This window comes from Podarcis gaigeae (genome assembly GCF_964106915.1).
Source record: "Podarcis gaigeae genome assembly, chromosome: 6".
NCBI classification, from domain to species: Eukaryota; Metazoa; Chordata; class Lepidosauria; order Squamata; family Lacertidae; genus Podarcis; species Podarcis gaigeae.
The window spans coordinates 68,927,339-68,946,324 of NC_139682.1; the positions used below are offsets into that span (position 1 = coordinate 68,927,339).

At 43.3% G+C, this 18,986-nt stretch overlaps 1 protein-coding gene and 1 long non-coding RNA gene across 6 annotated transcripts in view; one reads left to right on the forward strand and one right to left on the reverse strand.

The window, feature by feature from the left end:
- TTLL7 (tubulin tyrosine ligase like 7) overlaps positions 1-18,986 on the reverse strand; it is a 79,423-nt gene that overhangs the window by 5,528 nt on the left and 54,909 nt on the right. For all 5 annotated transcript variants that reach the window (XM_083743333.1, XM_083743332.1, XM_083743331.1 and 2 more), the window contains 4 exons: positions 17,373-17,501; positions 14,404-14,484; positions 6,656-6,816; positions 4,689-4,862 (listed from right to left, as the gene is read on the reverse strand). In XM_083743333.1, coding sequence (XP_083599459.1) covers positions 4,689-4,862; positions 6,656-6,816; positions 14,404-14,484; positions 17,373-17,501 — 545 coding nt within the window. The remainder of the gene's footprint in view (positions 1-4,688; positions 4,863-6,655; positions 6,817-14,403; positions 14,485-17,372; positions 17,502-18,986) is intronic.
- Positions 4,886-9,489, forward strand: LOC310846661. Its single transcript, XR_014565423.1, has 3 exons — positions 4,886-5,050; positions 7,301-7,465; positions 9,442-9,489. It is a non-coding gene; the product is annotated as an uncharacterized lncRNA (long non-coding RNA).

Sequence of the window (18,986 nt, forward strand, 5' to 3'; positions counted from 1 at the left end):
TTAATGAAGTTGTGACATAACCACCACCTCATTATCATGATTTTAGCAAATTGCTAATTTGCCATTCATCAATGACTACTCTGATTTATTTGCTTAAAAAGCAGGCAATAAGCAGAAGGGGAACTGGAATAAAATCATACAAACAATAATTTATCACGCATTGTCTAATGATCACCCTTTAATCTATTTCCCATTACGGATGTACTATAATTACGGGCAGTTATTAGATAAATGTGCCAAAAGTACATAAAAATAACACCTACACTAAGTGGAAGCTGCGTGACGAGCAATGCATTATGCTAGAATTGATTGCCACCACTGCACATAAATAGAGCCCACTGTTAGAAAAGGGTTACATCATGGAATGGGAGCCCTATTGATGAATGAATACTGAGCACACTCTGAAACAGTCGCAATGATTAATCCTACAAAATTACAGGGCAGCGCCGTGAGACTGTATGACGAAGTCAAGCCATTGCTTCCCAAGGCCTCTCGCGAATTTAATGCAAACAAAGACCCTGTTCTAGTGGGACGTTGTGCATGTTCAGGGTTTCCTTCCTACAAGACCAAATCCAACAAAGTGTGTAAAATGGCAGCGTTACTGCCTCAGGGTGCATTCAAAGACCATTAAATAGCCAATGGAAAGACCCTATTCTTTCTAATGTCACTAGGTTAGGGAGGAATTCTGAGTTACACCAAAAGTGTGTGTGTGAGTTGGGGGAGCTCTGTAAAAAGTTGAAAAATAAGAGGGGTTTTTTTAGAAATCACACTGTCCTTACGAATGAAACAACCCTCTCTGTGGGGTTTCAGCAGGCGGAGTTCAATACAAGAGGTATCTTCATGCTTTTTGCGAATAGATGACGGTTAGCTACAGTGCGTAAGGCTGATCTGTTTGATCCGAGCACATAATTTCCATTAAAATAATTCCCTTTTACATTAATGATGAAAAGCAAGAACAATTTTTGGTCACAGCTGATCAAAATTAGATTACTTCTCTACTGTGATAGCATATTAATACCACACATGTTTTGTTTTGCCGCAGCAGAGTTCTCTCTGCCCTACCAAATACTTCTCTCTCTTTTTTCCAGCTGAAATTAATTTACTTCCACGCTGGTGGAAAGAATTACACGATAAAACAGCAAGCAAACTTCGGATACCCGAGGAACAGGTCTGACACCTATTGTCTCGAATAATGCTAAAGCAGCCAGCTCAGCCTTAAAAAGGTTTTTGGATTTATAACTCTGCAAATAGATGCAATCTGTAGGAATTGCAGGTATTGGTTACCTACAGGAATTAAAATGGCTGCCCTGAATGCTCCCAAATAGCCTGGGCAAAGGTATTAAGCAGCATAAGCCATAACACTCCATGTCAATGCCTTTAGGTCACAACCACTGGTTAACCGGCGTTCCAGATGTCAAAAGGCTGAACTTCCTTTCAAAGCAGAAGCACTTTTATAGCTCCATGTGGATTCACTCCACCCCTGCTCAAAGACAGCGGACTTAAGAGCCACCACACATAATGGGTGGTAGCCAACTAACATGTCCGGTCAGCTCAAGGATTTATGCCTGTGCAACAAAACTTTCCTCCCCTTGTCTCGTCCCCACCCCACCCGTGCACGCTCTGCACTTCCCCCCACCTGCTTCAGATGGTTGGGGAAACCCTGGAACAGATTTAAAGCATATACACCTGAAAGGGTACACTCATCAAATGTGCACGCTATATTATAGGCAGCCCCTACAGGCAGCTGTGGTTACAACTGCCCACTGACTTTATGTGCAGTGTCTTGTAACATGGCCCTCAGCTGAACTGAACAGGTTGGAGAAAAGGGATTCTAAAAATAAAAATGAAAAAAAGGCACCACACTTGGCATAAGAAAGACAAAGGGGAGTTCCTCAGGAGCAAGCCGCAACTCTGCTCCATTCAAGATTTTCATTAGTCCTTGTAGGCCAAGGGTGGCTCATGTAATCCGCAAAGAGCACCAAGTTAGGAAGCATCTTTTTGAAGAGGGGGATCAAGATGCATAAATAAGGACAAGAATGGAGATGTCGGGCAGAATAAATTAGATGATCCCATGAGCTGAAATAACAGAAATGGATTAATATGACAGTGCAAAGCGTAACTCGGTGCAGGAGGGAGCCCGTGCCATTTTTAAAAGCCAGCTCTTCAGGCACTGCAGAAATGTTTTCTCTGCAAATTTTTTCACAAGATTTATATGCCGCTTGTAATAAAACCTCAAAGCAGTTTTAGGGGAGGCCACTCAAGGACAGAGCAGAACGTTCACCCTGTGCCTGCACACAGATGTGTCATTTGCACCAGCACAGATGGTTGGGTAGAAATTAAACTGGAGTCAAACTTATGCAAAGTGGTAGAGCAGTATGAAGTTCAGCAAAAACAAAACAAAAAAACCTTCCTGAATTACAAGTGGAGAACCCTGCATTTCGAAACCCTTAGATCAGGAATGGCCAAACTTGGCCCTGCAGATGTTTAAGGACTACAATTCCCACCATCCCTGACCACTGGCCCTGTTAGCTAGGGATGATGGGAGTTGTAGTCCCAAAACATCTGGAGGGCCAAGTTTGGCAATGCTTGCCTTAGATGAACAAAAAGAAGGTACTTTATCCAGAGACAAACCTAATCCTGTCTCTTTCAACAACCAGTAGCAATCCAACAGTCTCTTTTCACTGGCGATGTCAGGACCTTATTATGTAAATAAATGCCTAGCGCCAAAAAATGACAGCCCCATTCCCAAATGCTCATTCGTCCATGAAGACACGCTCTTCCACATCCAAATCTGATTTTGGCCATTTCAAGATTACGATCCGTGAGAGCTAAATTTGTCTTTTTGTGTAGTTTTGTTGTGCGTGGGGAAAAAAGGAGGTGGGGAGAGAAAGTAGACACATACTTTCCATGCCCACTTGAAAAGCAATTTGGTGAATGCACCTAGAAAACTATCTGTTTTCCCTTCAATAGGATCAGAGGCAGCCACGCTAGAATCCAGACTTGAGATCCGAGAGTCAACAAGCGACGATTAAAACTCATTTCCAATGGAAATGCTGGCGACTAAATGCATGGTTGGTTAACTGCCGGGAAGAAATGGAAAAGGGACATATAACACTAAAATTTCTGAGTACTTAAGGGTGAGAGTGGGAATTTTGCAGATAGGAAGTTAAGGAGAGGAATCCAATGAGCAGATCTTAAAATGCTTTGGGTCTTATCACATGATAAGCAGGTTTGGAGCAACAGGAATTCCATTTCCTCTCCTCCTGTACCCCCTCAAAAACAACAACCATGCAACAGAGGGTCCCCCAGGACTCTGGAACATATTTTGATGGCATTTGGGGAACTGAAAAGGACAGAAGAGGAAGCTGTGTTGCATTCATGGAAGTCTGTTGTGCAAGAGGAGCTGCAAGGCTGTTGCATACAGCTCTTGTAGGTCATCTATAAGATGGTGGAATTCTGATCCCAAGAGACCACTGCTCATCCCTGTTATCTTTCTTAAGGCAAATAAGAGTGTTTCTTTTTAAGCTAGGTTTTTCTGTGAATTACTAGTGGAGCTGCTCTTCCTCTCCTCCTCAGTTTGTTTGGGGAATTATTATTTTTTTTAAAGCCAACGTGTGATATGGCATGGTCATTTCAAAATGCATGATGTTGCTACTTTATCCCTGCATTGCATCTTCTGCCAGTTTCAAACTTAGGCCGCATCCAAAAGAACCACAAGTTACATCGTTTCGTCAGGAAGCCAAGGGACATGCACCAAACAAAGCAGTAGGACCGCAGGCGTAAACCCAACACCTTCATGAATACCATGCTGAATGCACAATGATGGGTTTTGTGGGGGTTTTTTAAAGATGTCTGGAGGGGCCCTCAATCTCTCACACACAAATGAAGCACCAACTAAAGAAAAACAAACTCACACTTCACATAGCCTGGAGTGGTTTTGCATCGAAAGGCTCCCTCATGTGGTGGAAGCACTACATGACTTATGAGAAAGTCTAGACAGGAGACTGGCAGAGTCCCACACTTGTTCCTGGCAGTTCTAGAATGGCTCTCTGGGACTCATGGTCCTTTCCGACCAGGCAAGACAGTGCTTCTAAGCCATCACTATGTGTGCTTCAGGGCTGATTTGTTGAGTGCGCAGAAGAACATATTCATTTAAAATCAGGGGTGGGGAACCTGTGGCCCTCTACAGACTTCAAGCCCCATCCTCCCTGACCACTGGCTGGGTGTGATGGAAGTGGGGAATCCAACATCTGAGGGAGGGCCGCATATCCCTCACCCCATTTATATGGGCCTGTTGTTCCACAGTCTGTTTTCGTGAGGGAAGAAATGAGCAAGCTCCCTTGCAGTGGATTGCCATATGCTAAACCAGGGTTTCCCAAACTTGGGTCTCCAGCAGTTTCTGGACTACAACTCCCATCACCCCTAGCTAGCAGGGCCAGTGGTCAGGGATGATGGGAACTGTAGTCCAAAAAACGGCCAGAGACCTAAGTTCGGGAAACCCCAAAAGTATGCCCTGTAAACAACTGCTAGGCTGAAACATCTATTGATGTATTATTTGTGTGCTTTCCAACCTGAGATTGCAAAAAAAAAAAAAAAAAATACATAGAGCAACCTAATCAAATCCATGCCACCCTGCATTGTAATTAATGTTATATTATACGAAGCCAAAATAAAGGAGGTGTGTATACCTTGTGTCATCCCAGTCTGGGTAAACTCCAGTGAGGGACCCTCTGGAATCGGCAGAGTATTTGTAAACCACTAGCAGGCACTGTTTACAAAGATCTACTATTCGTTGGCAACACTGGATCTGATCGTCAGTCACCGCTTCTGTGCTTCTACTGAATATTGTCTCCCAGGAGCTCCTGTTGGCATGGAAACAGACATGACCTCATGTTTTCTGTCACAAATGGCAATCTAAAAGCTTTACTGCTCTACAGGAGAGATTTAGCCATGGAAGAAGGAAGAGGAATAATGCACGACCTTGCCCGTTTACAGTAAAGAGCCTACCCTATTTCACCAGCAGACGGTAGGAAATATAAAACACAAATGAGTAAGTTAACCTTCGGCTTTGGGGGGGGGAGAAGCCCACAAGCCAGTTGTTCAGCGAGCGTCTCAAAGCTTCAATGGCAGAACCCTTTAGTGTCGGCATAAGATACGCCCCATTGACGTTGCTTTCATCAATGCAGGGCGCATGGATTAAGGGTTTGTGCAACCACCTGAAGTCTCCGACGGAGCATCATAACAGTTGCTAAACAAAACCATGACTGGAATATAGACCTTCATGTTGGACAGCCATTATATTAGCTTATAAAGGGAACAACAACAAAAGCAATGTTTTACTGGAATAAAAAAACAACAACCCTAAATGTGATGTGTCTGTAAAGGATCCTTGTTGCTGAGTTGGATCCTCAGGAGAAGCATCCAACTGGATAAGCTTTGGTTGGTACATGCCAGACATAAGAGTGGATGGCCCAGTTTTTGCTCAGCGAAGTCACAAAGCTTGCCCTTCTATTCTTACCAATGGATTTCCCAATATATTGGTCTGATACGTGGACCAATAGATCCCAACTCTGGCTGCTTGGAAGCCTATTTTGGCATTGTTGTTTAGTCATGTCCGACTGTTCGGGACCCCATGGACCAGAGCACGCCAGGCACTCCTGTCTTCCACTGCCTCCCGCAGTATGGTCAAACTCATGCTGGTAGCTTCGAGAACACTATCCAACCATCTCATCCTGTCGTCCCCTTCTCCTTGTGCCCTCCATCTTTCCCAACATCAGGGTCTTTTCCAGGGAGTCTTCTCTTCTCATGAGGTGGCCAAAGTATTGGAGCCTCAGCTTCAGGATCTGTCCTTCCAGTGAGCACTCAGGGCTGATTTCCTTAATGATGGATAGGTAATCAGCCCTGAGTGCTCACTGGAAGGACAGATCCTGAAGCTGAGACTCCATTTTTTAAGCGCTGTTTAATAAATATGTGCATGAACTGATGTTTTCCAGAGAGAGTATTTGTGCAGACATGCTTAGGGTTTCACGGCCGGTCTCTCCCAAATAATAATGTACTCCACAGTTGCCTTTTCTTCGCCACTGGTGCTCTAATGGCCGGGGTGGGGGGTGGGGAGAAGCAACTCAAAAGTGGATTGAAGGAAGATTTGGATCCTGCATATTCCCTCAACACATCCCTAAGAAGGAAGGGGAAATAAATATGCCAGGCCCTGGAGCTGCCACACTCCTTTCCCATCCAGCCACACATACACATGCCTCTCTTGCCCTAGCTAACATCCACCACTCTGCCTGCCATAGGGACAGAGCAGCAGGGATTCTGGTTGCAAAAGTTAAGGCAGTAAAACACCCTAATCTGTGCGGTCTCAGCTCAGACCATTAAACTGAACAGGACACAGATGCTGAGGAGTTCCAGGAGGTCCCATCCATCCTTATCAAAAATTCTAAACCATCACCATTCTAGGACCAGAAGGAAATTCTGAGAACATTTAAGATTTAGTAAGGAACTCACTATGAGAAAAGAAGAAGAAGAAGAAGAAGAAGAAGAAGAAGAAGAAGAAGAAGAAGAAGAAGAAGAAGAAGAAGAAGAAGAAGAAAAGAATGGTGCTTTTAAGTTAAGGAAAGCCATGACAGTTAAAAGGTAATATATTCCTTCTTACCCTGAATTGCAGAAACAGTTCCACAGACCTTGACCATGGCTCCATAGCAGGCGATTAAACACACGATTAAGGAGTCGGTACAAATGTAAACATTCAACATCTGAAACTCCCCAGACACGCTGCAGAACTGAGCGGGTGCTCGCTTTCACAATATCTAAAACCTGGGAAAAGAATTATAGTAAGCAGATAAATAAATAAATTAAGGAATACTTAAAAAACAAAAACTTGAAGACCAATGTTGTGCCAGCAAGCCTCTAGGAATAAATACTTAAAATACCAACGACAAAAAGACGACGATGAAAGGCTAGGTTTTAAAATTTGACACATGGTTATGGCAAGTGCCTGCAATCGAAACAAATGAGATCAGATCAAAATTTTATTAGGCATGTGAAGAACATTTTATCTCACCCATTTGCGAAGAAAATAACAAAAGTACCTTTTGTGGATAAGAAAGGGATATTCATAAGGAGGATGAACAGGTTTCGACAAACTCTGCGTACACTTTGATTTCTCTGAATTGTGCATCAAAATTTTCTGCTAATCACAACTAATCACTCCCACAGGGGTGCTTCCAGACTTACATAATTTGAGTGGTGAGCCCATTTACCATGTTTTGCTGAGATGTGTTCATTTTTTTTCTTAAAGGATCAACTTCAGAGACACCCCATTCTTCCTGTTTTTCAGCCTAAAGCAGCTAAACCCAGCACTGAGAAGCCTGCAATGTCATGAGACCAATGCCCCCTCCATCTCCATAGCAGGTTTTCAACTTTTACAAAACCTAAAATGCTTCTGTTGGCTGCATTTGCATGCGTTCTTTGTTTCTATTTTTTTTTTTATAATATTTTTTATTGAGTTTGTGAAATACAGAAAAAAGAATAAAGAACATATTATAAAAGTAAAGTAGAAAGGTTACAAGTTTTCTTGTTCTTTTTTCCAAGTCTACTGGACTTCCCCACATCCTCCCAACCCTGCATTCTCTGTGATACATAACATCAGCAATTTGTTAACTTGTTTCAATACTTGTTGTATCTTTCATTTTATCATGTTACCCAATTTCAAATGTGTTATAACCCAAATCATGTACATTTTCATTTAAACACAATAAAGTTGTTTCATTATTCTATCTCTGACTTCTTGTGCCTTAATTTCCATTTCTTTAGTTTAACATTACTGAAGCTAGAATTTCCTAAAAGGTGCATTTTTTAACATTCATACAGCTTATAATGTTTTTTCAGATAGTCCTTAAATTTTTTCCAGTCCTCCTCGATTGTTTCTTCTCCCAAGTCTCGGATTCTGCCAGTCATTTTGGCCAGTTCCATGTAGTCCATCAACTGTGTGTGCCATTCCTCCAGTGTGGGTAAATCTTGTGTCTTCCAATGCTTTGCAATCAGAATCCTTGCTGCTGTAGTAGCGTACATAAAAAAAGTTCTGTCCTTCTTAAGCACTCTCTGGTCCACCATGCCCAGGAGGAAGGCCTCTGGTTTCTTAGGTAGGGTAAATCTAAGTACAGTGGTGCCTCGCTAGACGAAATTAATCCGTTCCGCGATTCTCTTCGTCTAGCGGTTTTTTCGTCTTGCGAAGCAAGCCCATTGACAACTTAGCGGATTAGTGCTAGAGCTGTCAAGCGGCTTCCAGCGATCAGCTGTTAAGCGGCTTATCAGCGGAACAGCTGATAAGCGGCTTAGCGGCTTAGGAAAAGGGTGAAAAAAGCAAAAAAAACCCGCCGGGGGACGCAAGATTTTTTCGTCTTGTGAAGCAACCCCATAGGGAAATTCGTTTTGCGAAGTGCCTCCAAAACGGAAAAACCCTTTCGTCTAGCGGGTTTTTCGTCTTGCGAGGCGTTCGTCTTGCGGGGCACCACTGTACCTTTTTTAGTTCATTATGAATCATCTCCCAAAAGGCCTTCACTTTCGGGCAGGTCCACCAGAGGTGAAAGAATGTCCCTTCCGCCTCTTTACATTTCCAACATTTATTATCAGACAGGTGATATATCTTAGCAAGCTTGACTGGGGTCATGTACCACCGGTGTATCATTTTCATAATGTTTTCCTTCAAGGCACTACATGCCGTAAATTTCATTCCGGTGTTCCATAACCTTTCCCAGTCTTCAAACATAATGTTATGCCCCAAATCCTGCGCCCACTTTATCATGGCGGATTTGACTGTCTCATCCTGGGTATTCCATTTAAGCAGCAGGTTATACATTCTCGAAAGTAGTTTACTTTTTGGTTCTAACAGTTCTGTCTCTAGTTTCGATTTTTCCACCTGGAATCCAACCTTCTTGTCTACTTTAAAAACCTCTTGAATTTGTGCATAATGCAACCAATCTCGCACCTTGTTTTTTAATTTTTCCAAGCTCTGCAACCTCCAATTGTCTCCAATCTTTTCAATTATTTCCCCATATTTAGGCCAATTGGCCTCCATGTTAAGTCTCTTATGTGCCTTGGCCTCCACCGGTGAGAGCCACCTCGGAGTCTTACTCTCCAATAAGTCTTTATATTTTGTCCAGACCATGAAAATTGCTCTCCTAACAATGTGGTTTTTAAACAATTTGTGCACTTTAACCTTGTCATACCACAAATATGCATGCCACCCAAAAGCATTGTCAAACCCTTCCAGATCTAGGACATCAGTGTCTTCCAGTAAGATCCAATCTTTCAACCAGCAGAAGGCTGCGGATTCATAATATAACCTCAAGTCTGGCAGGGCAAATCCCCCTCTTTCTTTCGCATCAGTTAATATTTTAAACTTTATTCAGGGCTTTTTGCCCTGCCAAACAAACTTAGGTTCTTTGTTTTTAAATAAAGCAAGGAACGAACGTTCAGTTGAATAAATTTTGTGCTGCACTTTGTTGTTGTTGTTTTTAAAAAAGGCAAACACATAGAGGAAGGAACGAGATGACCAAGCAATTAATTAGTGTTTAATTTGCTGATCATTATATCGCCGGCATTTTAAGCACAGGTGAAAATGGGCTCACCCCGTTGCAAAAATACATACTTCCGGTTCCTGTTTTCTGCTACTTGAGTACCTGGAGGAGGTCTCCTGGTGGGACAGAACCACAGCAATAGCCCTCAAACAACAGCAGCACTGTTGCTTACTAGTAAGAGGAGGGAGAGGGAGCGATGAGAGGAATGGGGGACGTCAGGGCTGCTTGAATGAATGCACCACTGCGAGGACCAGATTGGCTCTGCCAAGGCATTCACACAGCCCCTACCTAACCCCATTTTCTCTTGGTAGGTGGCAGACGATGCTGCTGTCAGGAATCTATTGCTGTGGCTCGCCCCTCTGGGAGAACCACTCCTCTTCTGCACCTACCCTTAATTGCATTTTACAGACTAGAACTACAGTGCTTGTTTTCAAAGTTTCAATGCTGTCTTTCCACCTAAAATAGTGCCCACATCCAGTTTAACAGAAGGAAACGATGGTCTAATGTAGCCAAACCCTATACAGTGGTACCTTGGGTTAAGTACTTAATTCGTTCCATTCTTAACCTGAAACTGTTCTTAACCTGAAGCACCACTTTAGCTAATGGGGCCTCCTGCTGCCGCTGGGCTGCTGTAGCATGATTTCTGTTCTCATCCTGAAGCAAAGTTCTTAACCCGAGGTAATATTTCTGGGCTAGCGGAGTCCGTAACCTGAAGCGTATGTAACCTGAAGCGTATGTAACCCGAGGTACCACTGTACACTATTTTAAAACAAACAAACAAACAAACTGAACTGGGAATTTCTTACCACTGTGTTCGGCTTATAAGAGCAGCTGGGGAGAAAAGAGCTGCAAGGTTCTCGCATAAACTCTAATTTGCCTTTCCTTTTTTGTGTGTGTGTGTTTCAACATGTACCACTCTGTCACCAAGCTCAATCCAATCTTTTCTGCCATTCAGCGTAGTTCTACCTCTTTTTCCACAACCCAGCTAATAACATAAGGTAAAGGTAAAGGTAAAGGTACCCCTGCCCGTACGGGCCAGTCTTGCCAGACTCTGGGGTTGTGCGCCCATCTCACTCAAGAGGCCAGGGGCCAGCGCTGTCTGATGACACTTCCGGGTCACGTGGCCAGCGTGACATCGCTGCTCTGGCGAGCCAGAGCTGCACACGGAAACGCCGTTTACCTTCCCGCTAGAAAGCGGTCCCTATTTATCTACTTGCACCCGAGGGTGCTTTCGAACTGCTAGGTTGGCAGGCGCTGGGACCGAGCAGCGGGAGCGCACCCCGCTGCGGGGATTCGAACTGCCGACCTTTTGATCGGCAAGCCCTAGGCGCTGAGGCTTTTACCCACAGTGCCACCCGCGTCCCTAGCTAATAACATAACTGTGGGCCATAGGGCTGGTTTCTTGGACCAAGGTTGCAATGCCAAACCTGCTTACTTGGGAACAAGCACCAAAGAACTCAGTGGGACTTACTTCTGAGTAAACATTGATGGGATTGTTCTGTGAGTGGCAATAGCAAGGGGCTTTAAACGGCGTGTGAACTTTTGCCACAGGAATCCACCCCGGGGATACATGCAGAGCTTGGGAAGATAAAACTCCCTTCACATGAAATCAACTCACTTTGCCTTAGGACACTAGCTTCCTCATTTCAATTCATTTCAGTGTGTTGACTACAAGTCACTGACTCAGTTCTTGGCACAATTAACTTATCAATTCCAATCTTCTGTAAATGAGGGTTAGAGGTTCATAGGCTAAACGCTGGACCAACAGCTTCCACTCAGCATCAAAATGTGAAACCATAAGCATAAGATGATTGCAGGGACCGTTCTGTGCCTCTAAGGCTAATTGCGTATGAATTTAACTAAAGATTCTGATTTCAAGAGGAACTTATTTAGGAAGGCATTCAGCCAAAAAAGCGGGGGGGGGGAGGGAAGCTGGCAGGGTGGGGAAGGTAAATTAGCACTTCTTAAATAGACCAATATAGACGGATGTCAGGATGCACAGAAGCCTGAACATCCACAGGTAGGTTTATATACAATGTATAGGAATTAAGATTCACAAGGGGAAAGGCCACTGCACCATTTCTGCAATTGTGTTTTCTATTGTGATCTCCACCTTCTGCGAAAAGAAAGGATATTTTGCCCCCCTAAACATGAAAGAGGGACGCAGGTGGCGCTGTGGGTTAAAGCCTCAGCGCCTAGGACTTGCCGATCGAAAGGTCGGCGGTTCGAATCCCTGTGGCGGGGTGCGCTCCCGCTGCTCGGTCCCAGCGCCTGCCAACCTAGCAGTTCGAAAGCACCTCCAGGTGCAAGTAGATAAATAGGGACCGCTTACCAGCGGGAAGGTAAACGGCGTTTCCGTGTACGGCTCTGGCTCACCAGAGCAGTGATGTCACGCTGGCCACGTGACCCGGAAGTGTCTCCGGACAGCGCTGGCCCCTGGCCTCTTAAGTGAGATGGGCGCACAACCCCAGAGTCTGTCAAGACTGGCCCGTACGGGCAGGGGTACCTTTACCTTTACCTAAACATGAAAGATTGTAGAACAGCACGCATATGTGCTTTGTAACTACAATCTGCTGTCATTTATAAAAGAAATTGCAGATTACAGTCAAGCTGAAAGGTGCCGAAATCGGAATACAAAACCGCACTGTGAATCCTGCTGTGAACCTTCACAAGAACAATCTCTCCACATTTCAGTGCCTACACAAGGAAGCCTTGCCCTTTTGATCCATCTCTATTTTTTTACGGCAGGCAGATTGTGAGGCCTGCTTTGCACAGCCATTTTTACAGTACTAAACCATGGCTGATATTGTATCTGAAGAAGTGTGCATGCACACGAAAGCTCATACCAAGAACTGACTTAGTTGGTCTTTAAGGTGCTACTGGAAGGAATTTTTTTTGTCATGGCTGATATTAACGGCTCTGCTTGTGAGTGGAAGGGATACGAAAGTCCTGAGATTTGCTCCCACAACGATCACATGTACCTCCTGTGCGCAAGGACCAGGAGAAAACCTTCGCCTAACTATCCAAGCTTGCAAGATAACCTGCACATAGTTTTCTTGCTAAGGTGACCTGCTCAAGTAATGCCGCCATTTATCCTACTATTAGTACTTTCCAATGTACTGCACCTTCGTACATCTTCTGGGCAATAATACATCGTCTCCAGCATTGCATCCTTGGGAAAATGTGCACAGGCACATTCTCAAATTATCCACGTTGCGCAGAAGATATGCAAAAGCCTGCCGGAGAATGCATGCGTTGAATCAGGAAATGTGCACAATGATCTGTCCATGGACAAACAATGTGCATATTCTCCTCGATAACATGTGCATATTAGTCATTCAGCTCACCTTACCCCTAACACATAAACCAGCAGGTGATTTAGTGTATCTGCCAGATCACTCTGCAGCCAGAGTGTCTGCCTGCATTTTATATGTTATGCCATTACTAGCTACGCCCCTTAATTGAAATATTTAAAAAAAGCCTTCGACTATATTTGTTACTGTCGCCTGTCCTTCTCCCCATCAGTTCCCTTCCCATATGGTGGCATATGGACAGGCCGAGCTTCTGTACTTTTGCGTCACGCTCAGAAAACCTTGGGCCTCAAGGTCAATGCGAAACCTTAAGCGATCTGTTTAACTGCATCCTTAAAAATGACTCTGATTGCTCAAAGAGGTTAGGATTAAACACACGGAGAAGCCTACGGCAAGGCACTGCTGCCAAAAGACGTCGAGAGCTCATCAGCGCTTCAGGTAATATTAGCCCCCTGAGTCATCAGGCATGTCTTTGCAAGCTGAACAAAGACATCCGCCATTTGCAGAAGTGCCATTTTTCTTCGTAATGACCTAGTATATCATCTTGACCCAGACTGTGTGCCTGGGGTACCACTTATACTTGTCAGAGGAAGAAAGCAGATACACTTACTGTTTGGGGGGGAGTGTGTGTGTGTGTGTGTTGATCCTACATGGAAAACACAGTCTACAGTGCTTTTAAGAACAGCCTTGCACTGGAGAAAACTGGATGGTTGAATATGCAATTCTGAAGAGCTATGCAAGAGGAAGCAGAACTACAGGAATCAGTGCAATCAGTGAAATACTTCTAACCTAGTAGTTCATAGAATAGTAGAATTGGAAGGGACCCTGAGGATCATCTAGTCCCACCCCCTGCAATGCAGGAATATGCAGCTGTCCCATCAGGGGATCAAACCTGCAACCTTGCTGTTATCAGCACCACGATCTAACCAACTGAGCCATCCAGGCTGATCCCCCCACAAAAAAACCCCGGCTGATTGTGACACTCCAGTTCCTTGGATCAGAGAACTACCTTTGGCTTCCATTACTATAAACCATGGTTTGTTTAAACTCTTGTTAATAAGAACAAGTCAAGATTAAACAGTGGTTTTGGGATCTAATTTGCTCACCAGCTAGAGTTGAAGCAAACCACAGTTTCCAGAGTTCAGGTGCCACAGGGAATAGTGTTGTAGAAATATGATTTTGTTTAAAATAAAAACAGTCTCCTTGTTGTAGGTGTGTCAGAGGAAGGAAAGGGAAAGGGCTGTGAACGAGATGCTTATTGCGGATCATTCTTCTAGTGAGGCACCCTGGTTTCTTGCTACATCTGAACTGACCTATGGATTTGGCAACCTAAATGACTTTTAAAAATGGGCACAATACTTACTGCTTCTTACTGACCTTCAAGAATACCAAATTTTTAAAAGTTCAACTGAGATAAGACATTACCAGATAAATGACCAATGCAGTTAAGAATTCATTAAAAGTGTTATTTCTAATGGCTACACACTATGAGAGGAGTATGCACCACTCACCTTCCTCTGTTTTGCAGAGTCTAGTTTAATTAACCAATATGAGGCCACTTTTGATTTATGGAACTTCCAATTATCCATAATCTGTATAAAAGACAAAAATCAATTAAAATGATGTTATTTCTGAAGAAATCAAACTACTGCCATAGGTACAATGAGATGTTTCCCCATCGGTGCAACTGCTCTAATGGGGACAAATGCCAGCCACCATAAAGCAAGGGAAATGGCAGCCATGCACATGTGAAAATAGTCTGAAAATAAGCCCATACGGTTAGGGCCAAACTGCGTACCTCCTAATGCGTCCCACTTTTGAAACTGTTGCTTTGTAGCACACATTTGTGGACTGCAAGGTGGTTTTTTTTAATGTATATGAAAAATACAGGGTGAGTCTTTTAAAAGAGGCCATGTAGAACATGTGTATTCTGTATCCACAGGGCCTCTTTTAAAGGACTCACCCTGTACTTCACAATACAGTGGTACCTCAGGTTAAGTACTTAATTCATTCCAGAGGTCTGTTCTTAACCTGAAACTGTTCTTAACCTGAAGCACCACTTTAGCTAATAGGGCCTCCTGCTGCTGCTGCTGCACGATTTCTGTTCTCATCCTGAAGCAAAGTACTATTTCTGGGTTAGCAGGGTCTGTAACCTGAAGCATCTGTAACCCGAGATACCACTGTACAGAAGCCTGTTAAGGATCTGTAGTTCTACCGAGTAGTATTTCAAGCTGCACCACCAGATGGTGCAAAGAGTAACTGAGAAAGATTGGGGGGGGGGTTTAAAAACTAGCCGTAAGGATGGTGGGTGAAGAAGGGAGGGGGATCATTTGAAATGTCCCAGTTTACAGGTCAAAGGGACGGAAGAGCAAAAGGAAAAGGAAAACAATACCGTTAGGCTTATGGACCTTTTCTGCTGCTAAACAACAACAGGAGGAGTAAAAAGCCACTGGGTGAGAACAGCCTAGCAAGGTTCGGAACGAAACCTTTTCCCCCAGGTGTCAAAAAAAGGTTATTTATGTATGCCACTACTGTGGCCCGTGTTTCGTTAGCCCAAAAATGGAAAACGAGCAAGGTCCCAACCAAAGAAGAATGGTAACTTAAGTTGACGGAATTTGTGCAGCTTGCAGACTTAACATATAGAATAAGGGAACAAGAAGAACATATGTTTAGAGAAGATTAGAAAACGTTTATTGGATATATGGGATAGAATTGTGTACAGCTTAAAACGCAGGCAGCATTAAGATAAATTCAACAGTGTAAATAAGTTTTGACGGATGCAATAATGGAATACTGAATGGTATAATATGCAGGGCTTTATGGTATGTAAAATGAACCATGGAAAGAGAAGAAGGGAAATCAGAGATATTTTAAAGATGTAAAAATGAGTACTTTAAAGTGTAAAACAAAAAATTCAATAAAAATTATATACACAAAAAAAAGGAACGGAAGTTTCAAAAAGATGCCAACGTCAGAAGTGAACCGCAGGGGAGTACATTTGGCATTTTGCAGAAGGTCAAATCAATAGCCTGGGGTGTGTTTTGTCAAAGGTATTAAGAAGTCTGGGAAGGGTGCCTGGTCTGATCAACTTGGTACCATCCTGTTAGCTCTCACTGCAATTTCTCCAGCACCTCAGCTGCCCAAACCCTGTCTTCCGTACAATCTTATGGGTAACCTAGAGTGCCCATGGGTATGGCCATAGCGGTTGCTGTTAAGGGTGGCACCTAGAGAAAAGTTCTCGCGGTCAGTTGTGAGTGTGGAAACAGCTGCATGTGTGCATGCAGCATGCATGCATGGTTTGATAGCCGGAATGGCTAAGGAAATGGCGCAGATGCCACTTCCACATGGAGGGAACTATGTTGAACTGGCTTTTGGAGGGGCGGGTGCATCTACGAGTCATTGTCTAACCACTGGCCCAAAGTCAGGATCTTCTTCTGCCAAAATCTCAAGAGGAAAAACCTTACATGATCCAGATTTCCAAAGGTGCTTGAAGAACCAACCACGAAACATGGGAGGCTGCTTTATACCAGGTCAGGCTATCTGTCCATCTATGGGAGGCCAACGTTTTGTTCTCCTGGTGGTGTTGGATGCAAACTCCTATCAGCCCAGTTAGTGTGGCCAATGGCCAGGGATAATGGGAGGACTAACTAACCTACACTGGTCAGTTCAAATGTTAAAAATGTGTTATAAAAATGTGACACCAGAGGGCACTGTAGAGCAGTGATCCGTCGTCAATGGGAAATTGCATTGAGAGATACATTACAGGTTTTTTTAAAGTGTTTTTTTCAAATCAGTGTAGATCCAGCTGTAGTCCAGTAATTATCTGGAGAGCACCACATTGACTAAAATGAATCTGGCTCAATGCTGTCTGCTCTGACAGGCAGCCTCTCAAGCAAAAAAAAGTCTTACCCATCCATTGATCCTCCCCACGCCCCAAGAGATGTGCCTAGAGTTACAGAGTTCCATATGACTCAGGCAAGTAAGCCAAGCTGCGTGACCCAAGAAGAAGTTTATTAGGATTATTTTATTGTTTTGCTGTGCGCATTCTTATGCTATGTGCTATGTGTGAATTATGTTCTTAATACCCTGGAGGTCTTTGGATAAAGGGCAGGATATAAACTGTACCAAAAAAAATGTCCTGGAGAAAATTCCTTTCCAACATCAAATCGTGATTTCAGCAAAACTCATCAAGCAGGATAGGTAAGGGCTGGAACAAAGGTTGCTTGGGGTTGCTAAAGCCATTCATTTCTCTGACCATGTTCACTGCGCGAATGTTTTTCACGGTTACATTACACATATGCAGTGATGGCAATGGAGCCAGTGTGGTGCAGAGAAAGAGGATTCTGCTACTGAGTGGGAACCCGGGGTGTGGGTAGGGAACATGCCCTCATTAAAGAGTGTCACCTCGTCCATCACCTTTGTAGCCTCGTCGTCAAATAAACACCCGGTTGCTTATAATTTCCCCTTCTCCGATACTCACGTCTTCGAGTATTAATTCTGCGTCTTCATTATTTTTCCCTGGGTATCGGATCTTCATACTAGTGAAAATGACCAGCGTCTCCTTTGTGAGGGCTTCTTCTTGCTCTTTGGCTCTCTGTTGTCTTTCCGTCTGCCAAGAGAGAAGAGGGTTATCTGGCTGTGTGGCGGGGTGGGATTTCAGAGTCACGCGAGAAGCAGAGGTGAGGAACGCTTTTCTTGATAATTTTCTGGTTAGAAGAACCGAGCAGGGAAATTTAAAACCAAAATATGTAAACAAAATTTTGGGATTGCAGGGAGTATGCGACTGAATTCAATGGATCTTGGATTTCACTGCCTTTTGTGGAAAAGAACCTTTGCAAACATGAATCAAAACACAGACATATTCCAGGAGGAGGTGGAGGAGACCTCAGGCAAGGGCATGTTTGTATTGATCAGTACATTATAGTGCATAAAATGATTAATAACTTGGAAGATCTGTCTGTGTGTGTGTGTGTGCTGTTTTTATGGATCTTAAAAGGGACCTTTGATACCGTAAATGAAACATATAGAATCGAAAGTATATGATGCATCTGCAAGATTTCTAATGCTGAAGAAAGAGATCGTAACGAAGCAATATATAATACTGGACTTAAGAACATGTTTTGTAGGATGTGTGTACAGTAAAACGGCTCTGAAAATGATGCAGAATGTATTGCTTTGACATTAGCGTCTGCTTTGCTGGCATTTATATATTCCTCAATATTTATAGCAGTGCCCTAACCACTTTTCTTCGGAGGTAAATCCAATTGATTTCACTGACACGTGTTTCCAGCTAAGTGTGTTTGGGATCATCACCTCAGTTTCTGCTGATCTGTGGAAGCGGTATTTAATCTAACAGCAACGACTCACTAAATCTATTTTATCTCACAATTCACAACAAACATTTTATCTTTACCAAATGATTAGTTTTCCAGCAATCTAAAAAAAATAAAAAATCGATTTTTTTTCATGCTGTTGGCCAGCTGCAGTACATTATTCTTAATTACACAACAATAACGTAAAACTATAAGCTCGCTGTCAGTATTTAGCCCTCCTACTCTGCAAGTGATTTTGTTCACATTATTAAAAGAAATACGTCTCTTGCTCTGTCAGATAAATAACACGGGCCTTAAGCAGGATCTCTCTACCAGAAGATGTAGCACTCCATTTTTTTAAAAAAAGAAGAGTCACTAAATATTCATTTAAATGGGCATCACATTTTCAGTACATCGTTACAATGACAGAAGGGTTCCATATAGGTGACAGACTTCATTTTAAAGCCTTGTTATACTCTCACCTAGAACCACATTAACTCATATGAAAAACCTCGGCTGGCTTAAAGATCGCTTTGGGTTACTTTTAACTTTCAATTTTCCATAACAGAAGGGTTGTTCTATTTTATTGTTGGTTACGTTTATTTGCTGCAGTTGCAGTCCTCTGATTATCACAGGAACCAATTTCTGTTTTTATCCTATCCTACAAGCCTCCATTGGGGTCCCATAGAACCATGAGGTCATAATAAAAATGTCAACGTACATACACGGCCACACAGAATGATTCAGTCACCTCACACATTTGCTCCCTCACCACAGCAATT